Below are 25914 nucleotides of genomic sequence, written 5' to 3'. Positions count from 1 at the left end.
TCTTGCTGAGGCAGACATGTGAGAGGACCCGTGATGTTTGGAAAGAGTGTAAGTCTAACCCAACAGACAGCATATGACGCTCTTGCATTAGTTCGCCTCGCAACACTTTGCTGGTCTTCACGATCCTCGCTTGTTGTGACTTCACAGAGAGGAAAAGTGCCAGAGAACTTCCCAAGGTGTTCTGGCTGCTCCTTGCTACTCCTGCTGACTCCTGCTGATTCTATGGAGCCTTGAAGTGAGCTACTGAGTTGTGTTTGGTGTTTGCTGATTGGATTGGACTGCTGCTACTGAGTCATGTTTGGAATCCCTTCAAAGAGCTGTTTCTAAACAGATCCATATCCCCTGCTTTCTATTAACCTTTTTTCTTCTCTGCCTTTGCTTAGCGGGCTAGAAGGGAGGTCGAAGCATTTAAGAACCCTTATTAAAGTAGGTTTTGAAAAATCTAAGCCTACACACACACACACACACACACACACACACACACACACACACACACACAAACTCTAATAAATTCCCACTACCCACCACTATTCAGAGATAAGCAGCCGGTGCTTTCTAAAACATCCCCCTCCCTCCCTCCCTCCTTCTTCCTCATCCTTACACACACACACACACACACACACACACACACACTCACACACACACACACACACACACACACACACACACACATATATGTATATGTATATATTATCCTCTACTTGAGAGGATGTTTTACACATAATCTCTGAAACTACTGTGGTGTCTTTCTCTGCCTAACTACTGGAAGCTCTAGAACATCATTTGCAATTGCTTCAAAAGATTTCAGATTCCTGCCTGGGCAGCAGACCTCCCCCACTGGCCGATCTCCCTATCACCCACCCCAGTGTTGAAGTTATAGCTGTGTGCCCAGTTGGCTTTCCCACGGGTGCTGGGATCTGAACTCAGGTTCTCATGCTTGTGTGGGATGCTGAGCTCTCACTGCCCTTCCCCCATCCCTCCTTCTTTCCCCCTCTTCCTCCCTCCTCCCTCCCTCCCCCTCCTCTCCTCCACTGTCTTTATCTCTCTCTGACTCTCTCTGTCTCTGTCTCTCCCCCTCACACTTCACTCTTTGATTCTTTGGGTACCAATCTGATTATAAACTACTCTGTTCTCATTGACCTCTTTAGGCTTTCTTCATACTTTGAAAGAATTAAAAATTATAGCATCCGTGAATAAAAATAACTCTCGGCTCCTTCTCATCAGCTGAATGCAAGGGGGTGGAGGGGAATAAATACAGTGAGTGTTCAAGGAGTAAGAAGAAGAAGAAAAAAAGGGAAGAATAGAAAATTGTTTAAGTGGCCAAAGAAACTTTATCCTATTGTGCGGCGGGCCAAGCTATGCCAGCTATATGTAAATGCAAGCAGTGGCTTGCGCTCATGTGTCCACTTTGAAGTTGCCATCTGAATTTAATTCTGTCTTTGTGATTAAATCAGGCCATTACGTTTAATCTCACTTAATAGTAAGAAACGCCCTTTGTTGTTTTCTATAGGCAACATATTCTGCCCCTAACATATACAGCTTGGTATTCACACTTCACTATTAATCCCCGATGGCTGATAATTGCTTCATCTCCAAGCCCTCTGTCCAATTCACAAGGGCTGATTGCAACTATTCTCTCCTATACATTAATGCACCGTTTGGGCCTTGCTTCTTTGCCTCACTGCGCCCCGTGAAGCTGTCCACATTTTCTGGGCATGTGGATGTATTGTGAGATGTTAAATTAAATTCTGTGTTGACACCCCCCTCACCCCAAACACCGGAATCTATTAGCCCCTGGGACTTAGCTGATTGACAAGCAGGGCCACTTTTCCACTGAAAACCCTCCATAAAAACAACAACACACTAAATATTTTGTTTCTAGGCAAAGTCTGAGGACTTAGGGCGTCTGTCTTGCTTGTTCCACAATCACCGTGGAAGCTGGGCCAACTGTTCTTGCCGCAATGATGCCCTTGTCTGTGCTGGTCTGTACTGTTGTTTCTCTGGGGGATTTAACTCTCAGAGACACTCTCCTTTTGGTTGCTTTAAGATATGAAATTACTCTCTCACTTTTGATTTCCGTCTCTAAAAATATTTCCGATGGCGACTCTTCTGGCCTCCTCCACCTTTTCTCTGCATCAAGAATTGCTCAGGCCTAGCAAGACTCCCAGGGAAACAGCAGCTGAGCTATCGCCTCCCAGCTCCATGCTTTGCACCTATGGTAACAGATACGGCTCATTTTAATGTTTAGCTCTACAAAAACACGGGCTTCCCTTTCTGTGCCCTCTCATTAGATGGGCTGTGCTAACCAAGCTTTCCACCATGCTAAATTAAGAATGCTATCATTATCAATTTGACTCTTGGTTCCAGGAGCATAATTAGCTGCTTCTATCTAATTCACATTAACCACATCTAGAACCTAGAATTTCTACAGTAGCCGGCACACATTCATAGCTGCCTCGAGTCGCGCTCAGCCTGGCTTTGTGCAGTTACAGCCTCCTGCCTGTCATTGAGAAGCCTGGAAAATCCATGTGGTCAGTTTTAATTTCCTTATAGAATTTTAGAAACAATCTTATTTAACTTTAATTTTATACAGGGTATGCTAAGGTAAACATTGGCTTACGATACCATAGAAAAACCTTAAAAGCCAGAAAAACTATAGGGAAAAAAAAAGAAGCCCCAAACATCTTGAATTTCTAACATAGCTTCAATCCTTTTGGTGTATTTTCTAGTTTCCCTGATTAACCAACACACAGAGTCACATTAATATAAAAACATATGTACAATTTTCAGTTTTTAGAAAGCATTTATCATATTAGTCTCAGGTATAAGAGGTACTGAGAAACATGACTTATAAGATTAGTATTTGATCTACTTTAAAGCAATATTTAAAGGATGTAATTTTTTTCCTATTTGGAATAGTTTCAGATTTATAAGAAAGTTGCATAGATGGCACAGAGAGCTTGCGAGTGCCTGTCAACCAGTGTTGCCTTTTTTCTTTTTGTTTAAAACATTTGCTTGCTTCCAATCAGTCACTTGTTTTGGCAGGGGGACAGTTAGCCACAGTGTGTGTGAGTGTGTGTGTGAGTGAGTGTGTGTGTGTGTGTGTGTGTGTGTGTGTGCCAGTGCATGTATGTATGTATGTATGGTATGTGTATGCATGTGTGCATGTACATGTGCACACACCTATGTGTATGTATGTGTATGTGCACTTGTGTACATGTGTGTGTGTGCCAGCCTGAATATTGTTAGGGTTTTCGTATAAACCTTATATAATTACAAGATATTTGTCACAATTAAGAAATACAGCATTAAAAAACACATGTAGGTACATACAGCCACTTAATCAGGTTCTTTCAGCATAGAAATACTATTTTCCTATGTCATTAAATATTTGTATCTTTTCAAAGGGGAATGAGCGCAGCCATAGAATATGTTAGATTCTCGGGTCTCATAGTGTCTAATCAGAACGCTGTTGCCAGACAGGCCATCATCCTAGAAGTAACATGCTGGAGAGAGGCTGAAGCTAGGCTTACACCACTCCAGTCTGTGGTAGTGTCTATGTGCGGGGCTCACTGCTGACATTCTAGGAGCATCAGCCCAGGCCCCATCTTTGCAAGGGAGATTCTGAGGGCAAGCCGGTTCCCGGCACCAGGGTTTAGCTGTCTTCTAAATGTATATGAACACGTTCTCACTGCAGAAAATTTGGAAGCTATGCACCGGAAGAAATCCGCGAGCAGAACACAAGGTCACACAGTGTGACTGTTACCGACTCATAGGCATGGTGGGAACTCCAGTGCTGGGTCACGGCTATTTCACCCACACCTTGTTCATTTTTCCAGAACATTTAGACTTTTATAAAGTTCCCCAAGAGCTACACAGATTCTAGTCTATGACTTAACCCCAACCTTATCTCGTGCTTAGAGTATCTGTGACATTTCAAGAGAGCCCGAAGCAAGAGGAACCCTGACTGTAAAAGGGCGAGGGACTCAAGAATCTGCTCCTGAAACTTGTCCTCTGTCCTTTACGCTACTGCTATGGCACAGGTGCGGCACATAGCCACACTCAAATGTGCAGGCATATACAAAATAATATGTGTTAAGATGTTGCAAGCTTTTTATTACAAAGTTTTTCCCCTTTTCATTTTTTCCTTTTACAAAGAGAATAATTAAGTAATATGTTTCATTATTGTCTCAGGAATATTATCTTCAGGGACAGGGGGTGTGGTTTTGACTGTTGCCACCCTGTGTGTTCCATGCCTGAAAGTTGTTTTCCCAAAATTATTTAAAGAAAGAAGCTGCCAGCCAACTCAAAGACCACTGCACTTATGTTGGAACAGTGATGAAAACTTGATTCTCTGAAGATACCAAATGCTTACCACGGCCTAGCGGGATTGACTAGAAGTTCCTGTCTAGTCAACCGTTTGCTACTCATGGGCTCTCCCTCATGAAAAAGAGAGGAAGGTCCCTCTGCTCCCAGTGCCCAGTGAGGCCTGAAGCAGGAATTGGCATTTGAGTGGAATTTTGAAGAGTGTGTTACATGACAGTGGCTACATAGGTAAGCGGTGGCTTAGGCGGACTGGCTGGTGGGAGGAAGAGAAACACTAGCAGTGGAGAAGGTAGGATTTCCGGCTGGCAGACACTGGAAGAACAGAGCAGAACAGGGGAACCCCGAGTGACCAGCCACGGGGTGGGTGAGACTATTCGGGGCACTCTGTCCTCAGAGGTTTGGCTTATCAGACTGAGAAGTGTTGTTCAGCTCACCGGAGGGCAGACCTCACATTGGGTGGTATGCTGGCATTTAAACTTTCCGAGAAGGATGGGGGACTAGACTAGCTTGCACTCTAGAAGCGATTAGCCTCCTAGGCCTGCCCATCTGGGAATGAAAAAAAAAATCCCTCGGGTCACAGGTTTATTTTGAAAAGACAACGTTGTGCTATCCTGAGCCTGTTTATGTTGTTGAAATGACATTGCACAATCCAGTCTGCTTTTGTGATATAAATACACACGCTTTGTCTAAAGAAGCTGTTGCCCCTGGACCCACTGGGAGCTTGGGGTGGGCTCGTGGGACTTACCCATCTGGCAGCCTAAGTGATAGGGGATGGGATCAGGAGAGAGGTAATGAGTGTTTCCTGAATATGCCATAGGTTAGCGGTGAATGGTGATGATCGTAGCAAACCCAGAGAGAAGACTGGGGGCCATGTTGGTTTAAAATCCACTAACCCAGGCTGTGGCTTGCAGGCTTTGTCTCTGAAAGAGTACTAAAAGTCTCTGGGTGATTCAGGAAGGCAGAGCAGATCCAAGCTAAGAGAGAGGCAACCGAGAAAGTAGAAAGTCAGGACTGATATCCCTGCTGCCCCGTCCCTGCCCTCATTTTCTCCTCTTTTTATTTAACCAGCTGAAATAATCAGAATGCTTTAATGTGAGAGGGAAAGGCACCATCAAATATCACCAGTGCCGGGGCTCAGATGCTCCCTGGCCCACCAGGATACTCCAGGGCAATTCCCTGATATGCTCCGAGTCGAGAAAGCGGTTTGGACTCTCACCCATTGGATGCTGTTGAGGTCATTTTGGGTTTGCTTTGCATGACAAAAAAAAAAATCCTAGCAAGTCTCATGATTTTTATATCTGGTCTTGAAAGGAGCCTTCTAGCATGGCCTCAGGATGTGGGCCTGTGAATTCTAGACTTCTGTGAATTCAGATCCAAGACTGACTTGGAGAATTCATTTCAGTCTTGAGAGGTAGAAACTAAAGACAAGTTTGAGTGTTGAAGACACAGCCCGAGTTTATAGCTTAGGAAAGGAGTTTCATCCCCAGAAGGCAAATGAGAGCAGCCGAGTGTTTTCTATTATTGTCTTCATTACCTCTGCTCACATCACTGTTCCTGTCTTTCTATTTGGTCATCAGTACGTCTCTGTATGCATAAGACTAACATGGCTTAGAGCTGGTGTTCTCTGCTCAGGCCTGCTTGCTCACGTGTAGTATGAATTAGGAGCCCAAGGACCTCAAATGCGTTTGCCGGGAGGAAGGGGTAGGGAGAACAGAGTGTGGAGAAGTGAAGACTGTGCCATCAGGGGACTTTTCTGCTTAGCACGAATTGCCCCTGCCATGCAGAACCTAGCTTCTGTGGCATAGCTTCTCATTTTGCCAGAGAATCTCGATATCTGAATTTTCAGGCACTTTTCCAATGATCACATGTAGCCAGTGAATTCATTTAAAACCAGTAGCACTCTGCAAATGCAAGCTGCCTACACCCTGCAGGCTCCCCCTGCCCTGAGGGGGGAGGGAGAGGAACAGAGCAGTGTTTCTCAACCTGTGGGTTGGGACCCCCTCTGCAGGGGTTGCAGAAGATCGTCTGAAAACACAGATATTTACAATTCATAACAGTAGCAAAATTACAGTTACAAAGTAGCAACGAAAATAATTTTATGGTTGGGTGTCACCACAACATAAAGAACTGTATTAAACGGTCGAAGCAGTTGGAAGGCTGAGAACCGCTGTGGTAGAGTGTCTTAGCCGTATGTCTTTAAAATTGAACATTCATGAATTCATTGATCCTCACAGTCACAGTCATTCTCAAGGATAGAGCCTCTGTTGTGTGGTTTTAGAACTCTATTTAAGCCGGAACTAAACCCCAAATAGAACCTATTTGGGAGTAATAAACTACACGTGTCTGTTTTGTTTAAATTATTTTTATTTTGGTAAAATATCCATAATGTGAAACTTACCATCTTTAAAATCTTTTTCTTTGTTTTAGTAATCCCATCGATTGCTGAGATTTTTGGTTGCTATTTTTTTAAATATAAGGTGACAAAGAGTTTGCAAAATACAATCTTGTACACAGGACTGAAAGAAATAATTTTTCTTAAAAATTTTTTCTTTAGCATGGTTGACTAATATTATTATTAATTTAGAGAGATTAGGTGCCAAACTAATAGTAATGTTTATATATTATATGTATATAATATATAATATCTATACATATGATATAAATATAAAATATAATATCTATACATATAATATATAATATATTATATTATATGTACTATATAATATAATATATATAATATATATGTTACATGTATCTGTATATCTGTCAAAAAGAAAGAAATTTCTTGGTGTACCTTTTTCCAACATGTTAATAGATATTTTAGTAATCCTTGTGTGATTACTCTTAAATTTTAATTATTTTTATAGTTCTTTTTATTTTTCAAAAACCATATTTTCTGAGTATACAATTGACATATGAAATAGTAGTGTAATCAAAAGCTTTGGTATAGTCTTAAACAGAGAAAAAGGAGGAAATTTTTAATGTTACAAAACGCCTCCCCAGGATTAAAAGAATTAAATCCCCATTTAAAATGAGTCACTGTGACAAATGTGCTCAGTGACTGGTCAGGGCTGACTCTGGTCAGGGCACTAATGTTCGATGTACTTAAAAAGAAATCCTGACTTTCACAATCCCTGCCTCAAAGGAATGACATTGCAGGCTCACTTGGAAGGCAGACCTGACTCTTGCTTCTTCAGGTTGGTTTATTATAAATCTTGCAGAACCTTACCATTGCCACCCTTGTCTGAATGGCCAGCTCAGTGGCATTGAGAATTTGCAGATGGCAGAGTTCCCGCCACCACCATCTACCTCAACCTTCGCATCTCACAACACCAGGGCTACGGTCAGGGAACAGCTCATTGCTTCCTCTACCCCGGCTCCCAGTAGGCCTTGTTCTGCTAGCTGTCTCTAGATCTCTCTACTCTGTCTCTCTCATACAAATAGAAACACACAGTGTTTGTCAATTAGTATCTTTCCTCATCTCCCCGGAGGTCCTTAAGGCTCTTCTTTATTAGAGCATGTAGCAAAATTCTCTTCAGTTTTAAGGTTGATCAACACTCCATTATAATCATGGACAGCGGGTTGTCCTAACTCTGACCTCTGGAAACAGAGCTACCATGGACTCGGAGCCACACATATGTGAGTCCATGCTTTCAACCTTGACAGTCCCTGTTTGTAAGAACCTATAGCTGGCCTCTTCTTTGAGACCTACTCTCTCACCTGCAGGGGTTGGGTGGGGATAGTCCCATACTTGGATGTATTCAACAACCCACCTGATTGTTAGAGGTGAATATTCATTTAGTGTGGTCCTTCCCTCTAGTTCAGTTGACAGAAAGGAAATTAATCGAGGGGGGGTGATTAACTCATCAAATCAAGAATGTGGAAGAACTGGTCTCCGAACAGATATAAATCAAATCTTGCCTCTGGATAAGTCTACTTCTGGACTCCGCCAGTATAACCATCACCACTGGATACAGCTGCCGCCCCACCGGGAACCTCTCACTGGACTGTGGTTTGGATAAACTGACGCCACCCATGGCGAGTATTCACCCCCACACTGATGACCGCTTGAGTCTGCTGTGGCACAAAGAAGAAAAGTATCCTCAAATCAATGTTGTGCTGGCCAGAACACCAACCTTGCGGGCATCACACTGGCTTCCAAAATGCTGAAATGTTTATGCTACCGTTGGAACATTGTGTTCCCCTCAGAGAGCATTTTCCCAGCATGCCCCTGGCTGATGTGCTGAAGAGCTCAATGGACAGGTATCTAATATGTCAAGGAAATAAAAGGTTGCCTGTACAGATTATATTGAATGGAGGACAGAGAGAGAGAGAGGGAGAGAGAGAGAGAGAGAGAGAAAACACTTGCACAAAGACAATGCTATACTGGCATAGATAGCTTAGAGAGAGCTGGCCAGTACTCTTCAAGCTACGTATGTAATTCTAAGTTTTCATCATGGATATACTAAAAGATAAAAGAAATGAGTAAAATTAATTTTAGTAATACATTGTATCGATCATCTATTACATATATATATATATATATATATATATACACACACACACACACACACACACACACAATAGATACACACAATACATAATAAATAAGATTCTTAACGAGAGAGCATGTGTATTCCACACCTCCAGCAGCCTCCAGGAGGATGGGCTGTATCCCAGGTGTTCCCTAGCACCAGTGCTATTGGCACCGTACTGGACAATGGAGGGTTATAATATCCGAAGAGTGGCTTAGGATCAACCTCAGCCCATCCTCGTGTTTCGGGCTGTGAGCAGCATGTATTACTTTCCTCTCCTATTGGCGTGGAAAAATCACAAATCCAAATGTTAAATAAAATCGAACCAGGTCAATTAAGATCCCGTCTTGTAGGTAGAGATATTGCTGAATATGCTCCTGAGAATGTGAACAGGGATCTTTGGGGGAAGAAGGGAGAAGGAGGGACTGGAGAGATGGCTTAGCAGATAAGGGCATTGGCTGCTCTTATAAAGGACCTGGGTTTCATTCCCAGGATCCATATGCTGTCTCATAACTGTAACTCCAGCTCTATGAAATTCGATACCCTTTTCTGACCTCTGTCGGCACCAGGCACACATGTGGTGGCAAAACCACCATCACATAACGTAAAAATGAATAAATCAAAGAATAAATGCTCAGCTTCTGTTGAGAGCGAGATACCAGGTGCCCGGATGCTCTAGCCCTTCACACTTGATGCTCAGTGTCTGCATGTAACCTAGCAACACTCTCCATGCAACATGAGTCATCTGTAGGTGACTTGGAAGGCCTAACCCCTGAAAGTTATGGCTCTAGCTGTGGTGCTGCTGTGTTTATTGTTTGTGAATGGTTAGAAAGGTGTGTGTGTTTAACACAGATGCAATCTGAAGCATCCTGTATCTGGGTGTGGTTGAATTGGTGAGTATGGGGACCTATGCATATGCGGGGTTGATTGTATTTAACTAAGTACAGCTATACAAAAATGAGGAAGAGACTGGATAATGATAAGTGCTAGCAGGGGCTTTAAGAGTGCCAAAATTATATACCATTTCTGGTTTTATTTTCATATTTGTTTTGAAATGGTCTAATTTATTTACAATGAGTAAAATTAATCCTTTCAAATGTTCAAACAACAATGAAGGCATTTCTTTAAAAAAAAATAGCCGCTATTAGGGCCAGCTCAGTTTGTATAGTGCTTTTGTAACATGTGTTCAACCTGCAACTCTGCATCTAGCAGGCGTGGTGGTGCATGCTGGGAGTAGAGACAGGAGGACCAGTTCACCATCCCTGGGGTACATGAGACCCTGTCCCAAAAGATAAAATTAAATTTAATCGAAAAACCATCTTTGGAATTTCCCTGTCTCTGTCAGCAACAGATCCAAAACTAGCAGCCAGACTTCCCAGTTCAGCTGGCCACAAGCCTGTGAGGTGAGGGAGGTGGAGCCAGGTCCCAGCTTGTGAGTGACATTTCGCATTCACTGAGAGTCCTACAAGGTGCTTGACCTATAATGTGCAGGTATAATTATATACCCTTATAATTTCTTTGAAGATTATATGGATTTAATATAAACCTAAGATGAAGCCAGCAGAGGGGCTTATTGGGCTGAGGGGCTTCCTGCCAGCCTGAGCGGGACCCACAGGGACCCACAGGGACCCACGGAGACCCACACAGTGCAAGGAGAGAACTGACTCCAGCAAGCTGTCCTCTGACCTCCACATGCGTGCTCTAGCCTACATATCCTACACACACACACACACACATACACACTAAGTGAATGTAAACATCAAAACGAAACAAACAAACAAAAAAAGAAACATTTTAAAACAAGCTTATAAACACCTTTTCTTGGAAAGGGCACAAAACGTTCCCCGGAGGCAGCATCTCAGCTTCTGATTTGTTGCTAGATTCTCACACCAAGCATGTCTATTTGTGTTTTATTTATGTTTATTATTTTTATGAGTATGTATCTCTGTGTGGGTGTGTGCACATGAGTGCAGGTGTCATCAGAGAGCAGAGGTGTCAGATCACCCAGAGCTAGAACTTGGGCAGTTGGAAGCCTAAACTACTGATGTGGGTGCTGGGAATCAAACTTCAGTCCTCCGGAAGAGCACCATGTGCTATTAACACAGAGCCATCTCTCCAGCCCAGGCAGGCCTTCTGAAAAGCCCATCAAAAGCTATTTTCACAGAGTAGTTTAAAAATTGGAGCAGAGCAATTAACACATTCCAGAAACTTTCAGATGATGGCCCCACTATGTACTGGCCCTTTGTTCCTCATCCGGGTGACACATCTCCCTGAGATCAAGGATTAGGGACAGAGAAAATGGTAGTAGAGGCGCTGCTGGAGGAAAACAAAGCTCTCTTATTTCACCCAACCTAGGTGAGGCAGGGTGCACACTACTTTTTACTAAATTTCAAATATCGCAAAACCTCCCAGACTCACAGACTTCCCATCACAGGTGTTCAGACCCAGGTGGTCCCTCACTGACTAGGAATGGAGGGAAGAGGAAAGAGTTTAATGACCCCTCCAATAAATAACAGATACCTGGTGCTAAACAGCGGTTCAGTGGAAATGTTTGATGGCAGTGGAAACCAATGCTGCCTCCAGATTAGAGGAGTATGCAAAGAAAATAACTGGGCCCTACATTCCTCAAAAAGGCTCTCCAGGTGGATCTCCAAAAGAAAGATCTGAATGTGAGGGGACCTGGCTCCCTTGACAGAGGACTGTTAGTTACTCAGTAGCCTGAGCTGTAGCCTGCACTATGCGGATGCGTGGAAGCACAGAGGATTGCTACACTGGAGCCTGAGCTACTTGGATGAGAGAAAGGACAGAGGACTGTTACACTGTAGCCTGCACTATGTGGATGACCAGAAGGGCAGAGGACTGCTACACTGTAGCCTTTGCTATGCTGATGAGCTGAAAGGCTTGCTCCCAGCACATCCACAGTAACAGTGTTCTGGATGCTCTAATTTGCCAGCTAAATGCCCTTACAGCCCCTCTTTACAGAGGAGACTGCTAAGCATGAAGCTATGCATTGTTGGCAAGGGTGGGGTAGGGATTTGAAATCAGGCTTTCATAACCACACTGGCCACCAGACTGCAAGGACAATATCTGCTGGTATCTGAACTTGACCGGAACATCATTTTTATGTCTGAGCTATCTTTAGCCTCGAGAAATCCAGCCCCACATGGCCAAAGTTGGAGAGGGTCAGTGGGAAGGCAGTGGCCTCGTGGGTTGACTTAGCAATGACCTTGGTTAACTGGGAAGGAAGGTTGAGGGTCTTGCCTTCAGTTAAGTCCATGTAGGAGTCTTGGAAAAAAACAGCAGCTGTCTATATGTAGACTTCTGATATTTTTCCCATGCATATTTTTTAATCAATTTTTATTTTAAACATTGCAAAATATTATTTATTATGACAAGTGACTTTGGGGGAGGTCTCTTCAGTTTTGTATCCAAAGAAACGTTACACTCCCTAACCCATGTCCTGGTTTCTGGCTAACACCCAAATAACACAAGCAGGTCTCATCCAACTGTGTGACTCTGGGGACATTTAATTTAGCACACTGTTTTTCTGACTCAATTTTGTTTGCCACGGTGAAATGGTCACTTAATTCATGAGTTTGGACCAAAACAAAACAAAAAAACTATGCAAACTCAAGCAAAACAGGGAATTAGTCAGTGGGAGAACACTTCTTAGCAAGCTCGAGGCCTTGGCTCTGTGGAGGCAACTTAGGCTGAAACTCTTGTTGAGTTCCGCCCACTGAACAGAGACCGGCTACCTTTTCCTTTCCAATATTTTTCTATTAAAAGCTTTGGGACATATTTCTTTGCTTCCCTTATGTCTACCTTCTCTTCCTCCTCTACTAATAGTATAATAAAATCTGTAGTCTACAGGCAGTGTGGGTACATGTATGTGCAGGATATGTGGACACACAGCTAAAGCCGGAGGACTGGGCGTCTTCCTCTATCATTGTTCACCGTTGTTCACCATATTTCCTTGAGATAAGGTTTCACTTAGCCTGAGCCTTGCAGTTGGCTAGTCTTGGTAGGTGGTAAACTCTCTGCATCTGCCTGTCCCACCAGTTACAGAACATGGCCAGGCCTTACTTTTGGAGGATGCTGGGGATCCAAATTCAGATCCTTGTGTTCTTACACACTGAGCCATCTCCCAACTCCCAGTAACTTAATATTCCCATGTTAAAGTACTTCCTTCTTCTTGCTCCCTTCACCCTTCCATCCTGATAAGTTATTTCTCTGTCCATGATCCAACTCAAGACAGTGTGTGTGTGTGTGTGTGTGTGTGTGTGTGTGTGCGTGTGTGTGTCCAGGTTTATTGGGGAGCTGCTCTCGGGTAGATGAGTTTACTCATCCCAAGGAAGGAGAGAAGGGAGACAGAGAGGAGGGGAAAGAGAAAGAGAGAAAAAGCATGCACAAAGAGAGGGAGAGGGAGAGGGAGAGGGAGAGGGAGAGGGAGAGGGAGAGGGAGAGGGAGAGGGAGAGGGAGAGGGAGAGGGAGAGGGAGAGGGAGAGGGAGAGTTTAATGACACCTCCAAAATGTCTGAATTATATACTGAAAAGCCTTCAGGGGAAGGGCTGCCCAGTCCCTGGTCTGGAAAGCTCAGGTTAGGGACTGGGGGATTCTGGGAGAACATGGAGGCTAGGTCTACTCCCAGGTCTAAAACCTAACACATCCCACTCTCCACCTTGTTTTCCTTCCCTCCTTTGTTCTGGTGAGGAATCCATGTTGAGTTCCACTCATTGAACTTCCATGACCACATTCCTGCTTTGAGACATCACTGTGCCAGTGCCAATTGTGGGACCCTTGCTGAGAGCTGACCAAAGGCATGGCTCTTGAGTGGGGTTGCCCAGACTCACTGGCCGGGATGAGCCCCAGCTCCCTCAGCCAGAGTTCTCCTGAGCTGACTGACTCCCATTCATCCTCCATGTGCGGATGACTCAGGCAATGATTTCAGCCACCCGCCTGGTGTTTGTGTCACTTGCCACAAACGGGTAGAGACTGTTTGGTGCTGACCTGAGCTCTGCTGGCAGAGAATGACATAGGATCAGCTTGTAGCCAAACAGATGGCTTCTGAAGAACCTATTGTTTGTGAGCTCACTCAGAGGAGGAGGAGGGGGAGAAGGAGGAGGAGGAGGGGGATGAAGCAGAGGAGGAAGGAGGAGGAAGAAGAATAGGAGGGGGAAGAGGAAGGGGAGGAAGAAGGAGAAGGGGGAGGAAGGAGGGGAGGAGAGAGGAAGAGAAGGAGGAAGAGGAGGAGGAGGGAGAGGAGAGAGAGGAAAAGGAGGAGGAAGAGGAGGAGGGAGAGGAGGAGGGAGAGGAAGAGGAGGAGGGGGGCTGTCACTGTAGGGAGGAGGGGATTCTACAGTCTATTTCCAGCCACTTCAGAGAAACACTTGGCTTCAGATATGCTCAGCAGGAATCCAGGAGAACAGGACAGAACCCCACATGGATTTTCTAAGAGAACCCTCAAGCAACCCAACTGGACTTTATACACTTATTTGTCTAGATGGATTTTTGCTTGGCACCCTTGGGTGCTGACATGGGCCCTACTCATGTGCAAGAAAAGATGCAAACACAGAGTACACACTGTCTCTTAGCGACTAATCATCACAGTGCACAGAGCCACGCCATTGACTCAATTCTGTCAATCTGTGTGCCGTGACAAGCAGCCGCAACAAGCACTGAGCTGGGTCCTGTCGGGATTCCCACCTAGGACAGCGGGTGAGCTCTCAGAGTTCAGTGGACTGTCTGAGGGAGTAAGATCTCCAATGCTCAGCCATAAAGGCATGCTCAGCACGGCAAGGTCAGAGAGAGACGGCGAGAAGGAGTGTGGGGTTGGATATGGCGTCCAGGGATGCTCCAAAACAATCGCAGGTTCGTGGGGCAGAGAATGGAAAGGCACGTGGACACCCACGAAGCTCTCCTCCCTCTCTTTCTTGAGTACCATCTGGCCCTCCCGCTGGGCACAACTTCCCTCAAGCCCTCCACAGGAAGAGTTTGTGACTAACCTACTAACCATTAACAACTTTACAGTATGCCAACACGAAGACAAAATGCAAAAGGCATCTTCCCGGGCCATCCCAGTCCTTCACAGATACCATCGTCAACAGTGGTAAATTCACGGCAGTCTGTGAAATACTTGCATTCATGGCTGCACCAGGGGGTTGCTCACTATTCCTTCTGCCCAATACGCAGCTCCTAGGACTGCACGGGGGTCCTGCGAGGGGGTCCTGCAACTAACACCACCGGGAGCCAGCAGACAAAATAGCCTTTTGATTGGTAACCAGGGTAGAGAAAGCTATCACCCAGTCAAACAGTCTTTACTGACTTACACCTGCCTGATGTGATTTTTAAGGACTTGGATTGGACATATCTACTGATCTCCCGAGAGTTCAATTTTGTGTTTGGCTCTTTACCTTAGGCCAGTGGTTCTCGGCCTTCCTAACGCTGCTAACCTTTAATACAGTTCCTCCTGCTGTGGTGACCCCCAGCCATAAGATTATTTTGTTGCTACTTCATAACTAAGTTTGCTACTGTTATGAATGGTAATGTAAATATTCGTGGTTTTTGATGGTCTTAGGCGATCCCTGTAAAAGGGTCGTTCAACCCCCAAGAGGGGTAGTGTCCCGCAGACTGAGAACTGCCTCAGAGGCCTTTGTAGGGTCAGGAATATGTTAGGTTTTCAGAGGAGCGGAGAATGTATATCTACCTTTTATTCCATTTGCATCCCTAATATCTCAGAACTGAAGTCAACCGTTATTCCTCCCAGCCCTGTCCCAGACTGGGACATGTGGGGGGGGGCAACCTTCCACCCCTCAAAAATGCTAAAAAATGGAATGACTTGAAAGGACATCGTGCGACCTCTGGAGAGAGGAGGGAGCACCGACCGCAGGTGGCCTGCCAGGCCTCGTGGGAATCTCAGTGGTTACATTGACCAGAATGCTGAGCAGTGCCAGTGATCACAGCCAGGCCTGGGGTTACATGGAGGATTGCCACCACCTTGTCCTAAAAGCTGAGGGAAAAGAACATCTTTCAAGTGACAATAACCCTTGGGGGCTCCCCCACCCAGGCTTCCTGAAATCCCTTGATGAGCCTCGGGTAAGAGCCTTGGCTCCCTTTTTCTATCCTGCTCACCTGACAGGTGAGGATAACACAAACACCTACAAAGTGAGGCGAAGCCTGTAAATGCTGAGAAGATTCCTGGCGCTCAGTGAACTCAGCTGGCTCATGGGTACTGTTGCGGTTGTTAGCAGCGGGTGCCAATCAGCCAGTCCTACTCAACCTTTATCTTCTTCCTCCTTGTCTGCTCATCTCCGAGTGAGCCAGAGGCCTTCCTTCCTCCCCTCCCTCCTCCCCTCCCTCCTCCCCTCCCTCCTCCCTTCCCTCCCTCTTTCCTCTTCCTGCTTTCCTCCATCTCTCTCTTCCTGAACTCAAAGATAAGTCTTTTCAGTCTTGCCACTTGGAAATCTCTCGGTTGTAGAATTTAAAGTCATCCACATTGCCCAGCAGCTTTGGGGAAACACTAGCCTTTCTTGAGCTCTCGGACTAACCTTTTTCCTGGGCCCCATTGCTTACCTGTGACTTGCGTGCCAGGTCTGGGCTCCAGGCGTAGCACCAGGCTTATCTGGCCTCAGTTCCTGGAGGGTTGGCTGCAGCCAGGGTTTCCTGCTACAGAGGAGCCTCTTGGGAAATTCTTCTCGTCTGCGAGAAACACAGGCAAGAGATGCCGTGTGTGCTGAGGAAATGGTCTCTATGTAGGCCAGCACAATGAAAACGCAGAAAGGGAGCCATTAAAGACAAGTCCTTGTGCTGTGCCCGAGAGGGCTGCTCTCCTCTCTCCCTGCTGCCCCAGCTGCCAGCTGTCTGCTGCTTTGCTACCTAAAGTTGCTTTCTGAAACCTCGATGACAAACGTGTGCCATCAGAGCCTCTCCCAGGGCTTGCCACTCCCTGTCACTAATCTGGGTCTCCTTGGGGACCAGGAACAAGGCTGTCACAGAAAGTCCAGGTGATTCAACTACAGCCAGGTTGGCTGGCAAGGGATTGGCCCTGAGGCTGTGTCATGGATACCACTCCTGAGGCCAGACCAAGGGCTGCATGGAGAGGCTGGGAAGGGTCAGAGGTCAGAGATGAAGGGACTCTTAGCCAGCCTGGACCTGGCAAACATAGCTTTGTCAGGCCCTGCCCTTCTCCCCATTTCTCTGTCTTGCCAAAACTAGTTAGGTTACACTCCTGAAACTAGTCCCCAAGCTCTAGTCCCTTATTTGGTCACTTCCTCCTCCTGAGGCTGACTACCAAGGTCCAGCTATCAAAGAAGTAAAGTCCAGCAATCAAAAGCCCTCTTGGCTCACCTAATTAACCTAATTAACACGCCCAATTAAAATTAAAGTCCTCGTCCTAACGTGGTTTTTTTTTTTCTCCTTATCTTAGAAAACACTATTTACCATGGTCACATCTGTTTCCTCTCTGTCCAGAGGCAGTCTTTTATCCCTCAGGGACACATACCCCTTCTCCCTGTCCCTTGTTTCCCTTCCCATTCTCCCTAGTCCTCTCTCCCATCTTTGTCTCTTATTCCCCACCCTTTGTCCTTCTGGGGCAAATAAATTGTTTGTGCTGAGAAGTTGGTCTTGGGGTCCTGAGCTGGTTCTGTCAAGAGATCGTCCAGAGAGTCAGGAACAGCGTGCTCAGCCTGGGATGGGAGCCTCTCCTCTCACCTGGGTCCCCTTTTCCTTACCCACTGGGAAAAATCAAGGAAGAAACGTTTGCTTTGCCGGCAACAGGCACCCACCGGTTCTTGACCACCTGTGACTTTAGCCAATAAGAGAGAGAAGAGCAGGTGGTTTGTGGGTCCTCGTGCTTGAGACATTCTATAGGGTTCAGAGAGGTATTTTATAGGGTTCATAGAGGTATTCTATAGGGTTCAGAAAGCAAATTGTCACACCTTGAGGCTTTCTATAGGGTTGGCACTTGTATCTTTTGACCTGGGCTTATATTCCGACTTCATCTTCTGAGGTCAATGGGGGATGCTGGTGTAAAGGAGAAGGGTACCCCACTTCTACTGTTAACCTACATACCTCGCCCCCCAAAGATTCCCAATGTCTTTGGCCTTGAGATCCTTGAGCTGGTTATCCTGAGCCGTCCTGATCCAGCAGTGGAAATCGAAGATGTTTCCAGACCAAATGCAATTGCACAGGAACGGAAAGAACGCCTTGATTTTCCATCAGACAGTTCAATGTTCTCCTTGCGTTAGCTTAAGATGGTGGACAGGGCTGCTTTAAAAACTGTACTAGTTAGCATCCCTGAGGCTACACTAAAACACTGACCAAAAGCAAAGGCCGGGGGAGGGGAATGGTTCATTCGGTTTCTAGGGAAAACCAGGGCAGGAGCTCAAGGCAGGAACCTGGAGGCCATAACTGAAGCAGGAACCTTGGAGAAACGGTGCTTATTGGCTGCCCTGGGTGGCTAGGCTAACTTTCTTACACAGTGAAGGACCCCCTGCCCATAGTGGGATGGGCCCTCCTCTGTCAATAAACAATCAGAAGGCCCACCAGCCAACTGATGAAGACAATGGAGACAGTCCCTGGCTTGGGATCCCCTCTTCACTGAAGTGTTTGGGTAGATGTAAGTTTGACAAAAGCTCACCAGCAATCTCCATACGTGCAGTAATACTAAGGTCTGTAACCTCAAGGAATACTTTGCTATTTTATTTTCAAGCCTGTATCTTGTAAAAGAAACCCTGCCTTTCTCCTTTCCTTCTGTGCTGGGAACTGAACTCGGGGTCTTACCTGTGCTAGAACTCTACCACTGAGCTACACTCCCAACCCTGGGATCTTTTTGAAAACAGTAAAATCAAACAGTCTCCCTACTACTACTACATTCTGCTTACCGGAAATCAAATCCTGTTGAAGCTGTTGCTCTATGAGCTGCTTCTGTGACTGTGGGTAACTTTAGTGACTACTGATTGTGCAGAATTCGGAAAGTCTACGGAGAAGCAAGAACGTGCTTGTTGAAGGATGTATACTATTCCTGTCTGCCATGGCTGGCCACGGCTTCCACTTAATAGCTTTCCAACTATCACCTGTTCTGTCCATAAAATAACCTAGTGTGGCTGGAGGAAAGTCCTTCTTCCAGCTGGCTTCTGTTGCCAACCACAGAATGTTCTAGGCTCTGGAGGAACCAACTGCAGTTCTAAGCAGTGGTTTCCAGCCTCACCAGTGCATGTGGGCTGGATTGAAAGGAAAAGGAAAGAGCCAACCCACCAGAGACCAGAGAGACAGCTCAGAGGTTAAGCATATGTGCTTCACTTACAGAGTTCCCAAGTTCAATTCCTAGCACCCACCTTGGGTAGCTGATAACCACCTGTCACTGTCACTCCAGCTTCAGGGAAATCCAACACCTCTGGCCTTCGTGGGCATCTGAATGCAGGTACACAGAGACACAGACACATAGACATGCATACAGACATACAGACAGACAGGCAGACAGACAGACAGACAGACACAGACAGACACACACACACACACACACACACATTTAAAAAAAAAATTAGAGCCAAAGAGATGGCTTAGAGGTTAAGAGCAATGACTACTCTCTCAAAGGACCAGATTCATTTCCCAGCAATCACATGGTGGCTCCTAACTGAGTGTAACTTCAGTTCCAGGGGACCTGATGCCCTTTTCTTGTTCTCAAGGGCACTGTGTACATGTGCTATTCAGGCATATATGCAGGCAAACACTCATACACATTAATAAAAAAATAAAGGTTAAACAAATTAAAAAAATAAATAATTCTAAAACAACAGTAACAAAATAACCCCGTTAAACTTGGGGGTAGGAAAACAACCCAGAAGATGAAGTACTTGCTGTAAGAAGACCCTGGTCTGTAGGGCAAGCACCCCATAAAAGCCAGGTGGGCGGCGTGGAAACCTACCTGTAACCCCAACACTCATTTAGGAGGCAAGAAGAGGTGATCCCCAGGGAAATCTAGCTGGCCAGCCTCGCTGGACTGACTGGTGAGCTCTGGGTTCATCGGAGAGACTCCACATCAATATAGAAGATGGAGAGCGACTGAGGAAGACCCTGGTGCCAACCTCTGCTCTTCCTTTGTAGCCCCTCTCCCAACACACACAGATTTAACATCACCAGGGCACCATGCAAGACCTGTGGCTGAGATTCCAAACTTGAGGGAAGCTCAGTCTTTTGCATGTTTAAGTTGGAGCCTCTTTGTCGGTGGAACTACTAAATTAACCGTTTCATGAAGCAGCATGCTCATACCGGGTGCAATTGCTTTTCCTTAGCGGAGATCTCCGATCAGTAGACATTGCTGTGCTAGGGAAATCCCATGATGCTTTTCTGCTTTCCACCCGCTCTGTTTCTGACTGCTCACTGACCTTCAACACGTAAGCCAATTTTTCTGTGTGTTTTCCCTGCTCTGATTCTGTTCTCTAGGGCTGCTGGGATTGCACATGGAGGATGCGGGACTGGGTACAGAGGCCTTTCTCTAAGCACCAAGCCACATGTTGCTTTTCTGTCTCAAAGACCCTGTCTAAACCCACCCTGCTTTCTTACCCCTTTCAAAGCTTAGCTTAAACTGTTGCCCGAGACCACTCCATCTGAAGTCAAAGGAGGTGGGAATTCAACATATTCTCTTGCTAACAAGACAGAGCAATGGAGAGTTCAAAGGTGACTCTGCTCTATAAAGTGTCCATGTAACTGTAAAGGGTATACTTCTCCAGGGCTGCTAGGAGATTCACCTTTGCACTGGTCTATATATGATTCATCTGTATATGTACTCTGTGTATGATGACCTCCAATTTATCCAATGGGCTCCTGAGCTAGCTTAGAACACGAACTAACAAGGTGTCATCCTAGTAACCTTGCTCAGCACTTGGTTGATAAGATGTTCCGTGCAGGTGCAAAATGTAAAGATTTTGATAGCGTCCTGCTGCACTGGTTGTTGTTAATTATTATTATTATTATTATTATTATTAATTATCTTGTCAGCTTGATACAAGTTAGCATCATTTGAGAAAAGGAAACCTTAGTTGAGAAATGCTCCCACAAGACTGGCCTGTGAACAAAACCATACACATTTTCTTGATTAAAGAATAGTGGGGGAGATCTCAGTTCATTGTGGGTGGGGCACGGGTAGTATAAGAAACGAGGCTACAAGTCCCGGGGAGCAAGTTAAAAAGGAGCCTTCCTCTGTGGCCTCTGCTTTGGTTCCTGCCTGGAGTCCTTCCTCTGACTTACCTCAGTGATGGAGAGTGGCCTGAGAGTTGTAAGATAAATAAACCCTTCCCTCCCCAAGTTGCTTTTGGTCATGGTGTTTCATCACAAAAATAGAAGTCACAAAGGCATCACCCCAAACCAACATTGTATCCTTGTTGAATTCACTCGTGATCTTCGACAGTGCAAGGGTATAGCATGGGTGCTTGTCCTACTGAATACAGGAAAAGGAGATGAGGTAGTGCTTATAGCCGCAACTGTTTCTCTTCTGTAAGCTGGCTCTTACAGGTGACTCTCAGGTGACAGTGAAACCCCAGTGCCAGAAGTGGAACTGGAAAAGGTGTTTCTAAACTCAGCTTGGTCCTGAGGGTTTTTTTTTTTTTTTTCAGGTTTAACAGCTGGTTGTTTGCTCTTTGGCCCCTCATCAGATGGTGAGGTAAGAAAAACAAAAAACAAACAAACAAAAAAAACAAACAACAAAGCAAAAACAAAGGCAAAAAAATCCTAAAATTTAAATAAATCAATCCCCAGTGGCAGAGTCTGGAGGATGAGCCCCGGGGCTCCTTGTGTAGCTGGCTTTCAGAGCTACTCTCTCTTTTGTGAGTCTGGGTTCCCTCAGGACAAGAATTGCCAGCATAGGAGGGCAGCCATTCCATAGCTCCATCCCCTTCTGCCTGTGTTCTCAGAGCGAATGTTTCTGCTCTGTATTCTGCTCCAGGGAAGCCCGTGCGTGCATGTAGTATCAAGTCAATAATCTCAGTTTCCTGGAACATCCCTCACCTAAGGGAAGGGGGAGGGGGAGGGGCCGAGGGGCAGCGGTGGGGGCATTTAAACAGAGGCTTGTATGTGAACAGATCAACACTCCAATTTTTAAATCTTCTTTCTTCTCTTGAGTCAGGGTCTCATGTAACCCAGGTTAGCCTTGAATTTAAGAGTAACCTCCTGCCAGGTGTGCACCCCCAATCTTGATTTATAGTGCCCCAAATTCTTAAAATCAATTCGATGGACCCCAAAGTTTTCCTCAGTTGGAATCAAATTGTGCCCAGTGTCTTATTGTATCATGGAGACAACTCTGCTTAAAAACAACCAACCTCCTGCAGATGGGGTGGGGGTAGGGGGCTCATATGTTTGTGATTCTGTTTACTACAAGACAGAAAAAAATATATTTCAAAGGAAAATGTTGAAATAAAGTATAATAATGTATGGCTTAATTCATCTGGGAATATCACTGGGAAGAAGATATATTTAAAGGAGCCCCTATCTCCTGAGTTTGGCCAAACCCCAGTCTCTTGGATTTTTCATTGCCCCTCTAACCAGCTCGCCCCTGCCCTTCTACGACCAGCTGATACCTGGATTTGAATCACAGTTGCCTCTCCATTGGATTATTTTACAGGTCAAGAATTCAAGTTTTAAAATGTGGAAACCCAGTCATTGTGATTTCACTCTTACGTTGTGACTCTAACAGGACACAAGGACATTTTTATTCAACAAACAGACGAAAAACGTAAAAATTCAACTGTTGACGTTTTATTTTGTGATTTCTGTACAGTTCAGGAGGGACAGAGTTAGAGGTCAAATAAAATGCCAGTTAAATTCGGCTACTGTCAACAACCCAAAACTTCCAACATAAAAAAGAATCAAAGCAAGCTGGTGAAGATTATGCAATAATCTTGGGTAATTTCCTAACGCTAGTCACAAGCCAAGACGCGGCACCCACGCGCGCACGCGTCCACGGAGTTCTTCAGCCGCACTGCTGTGGTTAAGGACCAGCCTGTGAAGTGCCAGCGCCTTCCCGCCTGCAGCGCGGCGGGTAGGCGGTTTGGGATCCTCGCCCAACTCCGCTTACTTTAATGAGAACGTTAATGACCGAATTTTATAAGCCTGCGCTACGACGTGCCTTGCTACCTATTTTAGTAAGTCCGAACACCGATGGCATGGAACGTGGTTGGAATTTTGTTTTCAAGCAAGCTCAAACGTTGGTTAAGCTACCTTTAGGGAAGTGGAGACTAAGTAAGGGTTTTAGGTTTTAAGGAGCATAAACTGCAACAAAACACCTGGGCGAGCCTGAAAAACAGAACTGGGAGTGGAGAGGAACCTCTCCACTTCGCATCCCCAACCACCGAGCGCGGTAACCGAGCGCACCCGCGTAACATCCAGCTCGGAAACCCTGGGCTTTCCAGAGCGGCCCATCCGTAACACCCTTGATGTTTGTACCGGTGGCCTGGGCTTTCTAGACCTCCTAGATCCGCATGGTTTGGCTGGAGAGAGCAAGGGAGCCTGTGCGCTCAGGCCCTGGACAAGGAAAGGACGCCCCTCTGGGTAGACACTGTTGGGGAGCAGCTCTTAGGCCAGGGAGCGGAAGCATGCCAGGAAACCAAGCTGGGGGCAGCCTTTCGCTGCACCCAGGGCAACCCCCTTATACCGCACCGGCCGGCTACCGTCCTCCCCGACTCCGCGATGCTCACGGATACGAGAATAGCCCGCGGTGGTGGGGGTTGTCACCCCTGCCAGTGGGTGAGTTGTGGTGGGGATGCGAAGACTTCTGGCTCTAAACAGGTGGGATTCATCTAGAATCCCAAGCAACTACATCGCTCCTTGGAACACCCGCTTGGGTTATTTTAATTGCCAGGGAGTGGGGGCGGGGAAGAAGGCGCCCTACAGTCTGTCGTCTGGGAGAGAAGTCTGGAAATGTCCTCCTTTCTGGGGCCAGCTCTGCCTAGATCCAGGACGCGGGGGCGCGGGAAGATTGGCTGAGGTCGCGCTCCGCCCCGGGCCCAGCCAGCCCTCACTTGGAGAACTGGGCCTGCACCGCTGCCAAGCCCAGGCCGGCGGGGACCAGATGCGGGAACTTGCACACCGCACAGGAGCAGAGGCCAGGGCTACCCGCGCCACCAGCTGGGAGAGAGAACTGGCCGCACGGTGGCTCGTCGAGCGCTAGAGACAGGTACTTGGTGGGGCGCAGCGTTTCGGGGGGTCCCACGGCACCGGGTGCCAGCAGCACAGAGCCCGGCGCGGCAGCCAGAAGAGGCAGGCCAGCGAGGAGCAGGCGCGGGGCGGCGGGTCCCGCACCGTCGCCGAGCGCGCGGCGCAGCTCCTGCAGCGAGCTACCCAGCAGCAGGATGTAGTTGCGGGCGAGCAGCAGCGTGGCAATCTTGGAGAGCTTGCGGCCCGGCGCGCCCTGGCAGTGCGCTGCCGAGTAGGGTAGGATAACTTCGCGCAGCGCGTCCATGGCCAAGTTCAGGTCCTGCATGCGCTTCCGCTCGCGGCTGTTGATCTTGCGCCGCAGCTGCTGCTGCTGCTGTTCCTCTTTGGCGTCGGCCCGGGCGCCCCCGGACTCTGGCGCAGGTCCCCGAGGTTCAGCGAGCGGAGCTTCGGCCTTCTCGCGCGCAGGCTTGGGGAGAAGGGATGCGGTGGAAGAGGATGAGGATGAGGATGAGGAGATAGGTGGCTGCCTGTAACCCACCAGCTCATACAGCGAGGCCCCGAGCTGCACGTCTCCAGGCCGCTGTGGCCGCAACATGGTCGCGGGAGCCGCGTTCACACGCGCCTGGGAAATCGCATAGTACATCTGGGGCGGGGGCTGTGGGGCGACCCGGGGCGCCCTTCACTAACGCCCAGGGGTGGGCCGGTCGGCAGATCGCCCTCCCCGCGGACCTGCGTGCCGGCGGATGACAGTGAGGGGCCGTGCGCGCCTGACACCTTTAAACCCGGCTTGGGAACCTGCGAGGACCGCGGTTGGCGGGGTGCAGCCAATGGAGGCGTGAGCTTGGCCACAGGCGAGTGTTCATTGGTCGCCTGAGCAGAGGTACAGCCAGAGTTGCCAGAGAGGGTTATCGTGGGGCGCCTGCGCGGGTGCCACAGCGCCCGCCCTGGGAGGGCAAGGGAGGGAGCTTTAGGGCAAAACATTGTTCCTTCCGAATTCTAGTTCAGCTGGTCAGGCTAAAATGGCTTTTGCCTCCCTTTATCTCTCGAGCTCTATTGCCATCCCTTTTTATAGTTACATTTGTCCTTGTAAAATGTGATCAGCCAGTAATCCCATCGCTGGGAACTACTGAAGCAGGAAGGAGAGGAGGCCAATCTGGGCTCCAAAGTGAGAGGTTGGCTGTTATAAAAATGCAGTCTAATATTCATAACATGAAACGTAACCATCCCAGAGTGCGCAGTTCAGTCGTTAAAACGCCTGACTGTTGACACGATTTTGCAACAGATGGCCAGGACTTGTTTGCTTTTTGCAAAACTTAAACCCTTAAACCATCAAAACAGCAACTCTAACTCTTGGTAAGCATTAAAGAGAAAACCCCCTCTGCTTGTCTTAGTTCTCACTGCTGTGATAAGCACTGGAACCAAAAGAAACTGAGGGGGGGGAGTTCCCTTGGCTGACACCTGCCAATCACAGCTCCTCACTGTGGAAAGTTAGCTCAGGAACTCAGGAAGTTAGCAGGCACAGAGGCAAGAACCAAGAGTAGCCAACTGAGGGGAGCTCTAACCTGCTTCCTTCTGCAGGCGCAGGATCGCAGGATCGGGTTACCTTTCTTATAGAGCACAGGCCCACCTGCTGGGAATGGTGCCAGCTCGCAGTGCGCTGGGCCCTCCCACATCAATTATTAATAAAGAAAATGCATCAGCGAGGAGTCCACCAGGCTGATCTGGTGACGTCAGTGTTCTCATTTGAGGTTCCCTCTTTTCAGGTATATCCAGTTGACAAACAACCACTTCTCCACCTTGGTAAATATCACCCCGGGTGGGGTGTGTCTGCGTGACTTTGTTTTCTCTGGGAATCCCATATAGGCAGTCAGTCGTATTTGTCTCCCATATACACAGTCGTATTTGTCT

General features: G+C 46.9%; 1 protein-coding gene across 1 annotated transcript; it reads right to left on the bottom strand.

Annotated features, from left to right (window-relative positions):
- Positions 1-22586: 22586 nt before the first annotated feature.
- On the bottom strand, positions 22587-24757 carry Olig1 (oligodendrocyte transcription factor 1). The gene has a single exon (NM_016968.4). It carries the CDS (start codon positions 24647-24649, stop codon positions 23867-23869), a length of 783 nt encoding a protein of 260 aa, NP_058664.2. The 5' UTR covers positions 24650-24757; the 3' UTR covers positions 22587-23866.
- Between the last annotated feature and the right edge of the window lie 1157 nt (positions 24758-25914).

The sequence above is a fragment of the Mus musculus genome, chromosome 16, assembly GCF_000001635.26.
Source record: "Mus musculus strain C57BL/6J chromosome 16, GRCm38.p6 C57BL/6J".
NCBI classification, from domain to species: Eukaryota; Metazoa; Chordata; class Mammalia; order Rodentia; family Muridae; genus Mus; species Mus musculus.
This window is presented reverse-complemented; position numbering and strand designations above follow the sequence as displayed.

Coding starts and splice junctions, on each gene's coding strand:
- Olig1 (NM_016968.4), bottom strand. CDS start 24,649: ATGTACTATGCGATTTCCCAGGCGCGTGTGAACGCGGCTCCCGCGACC.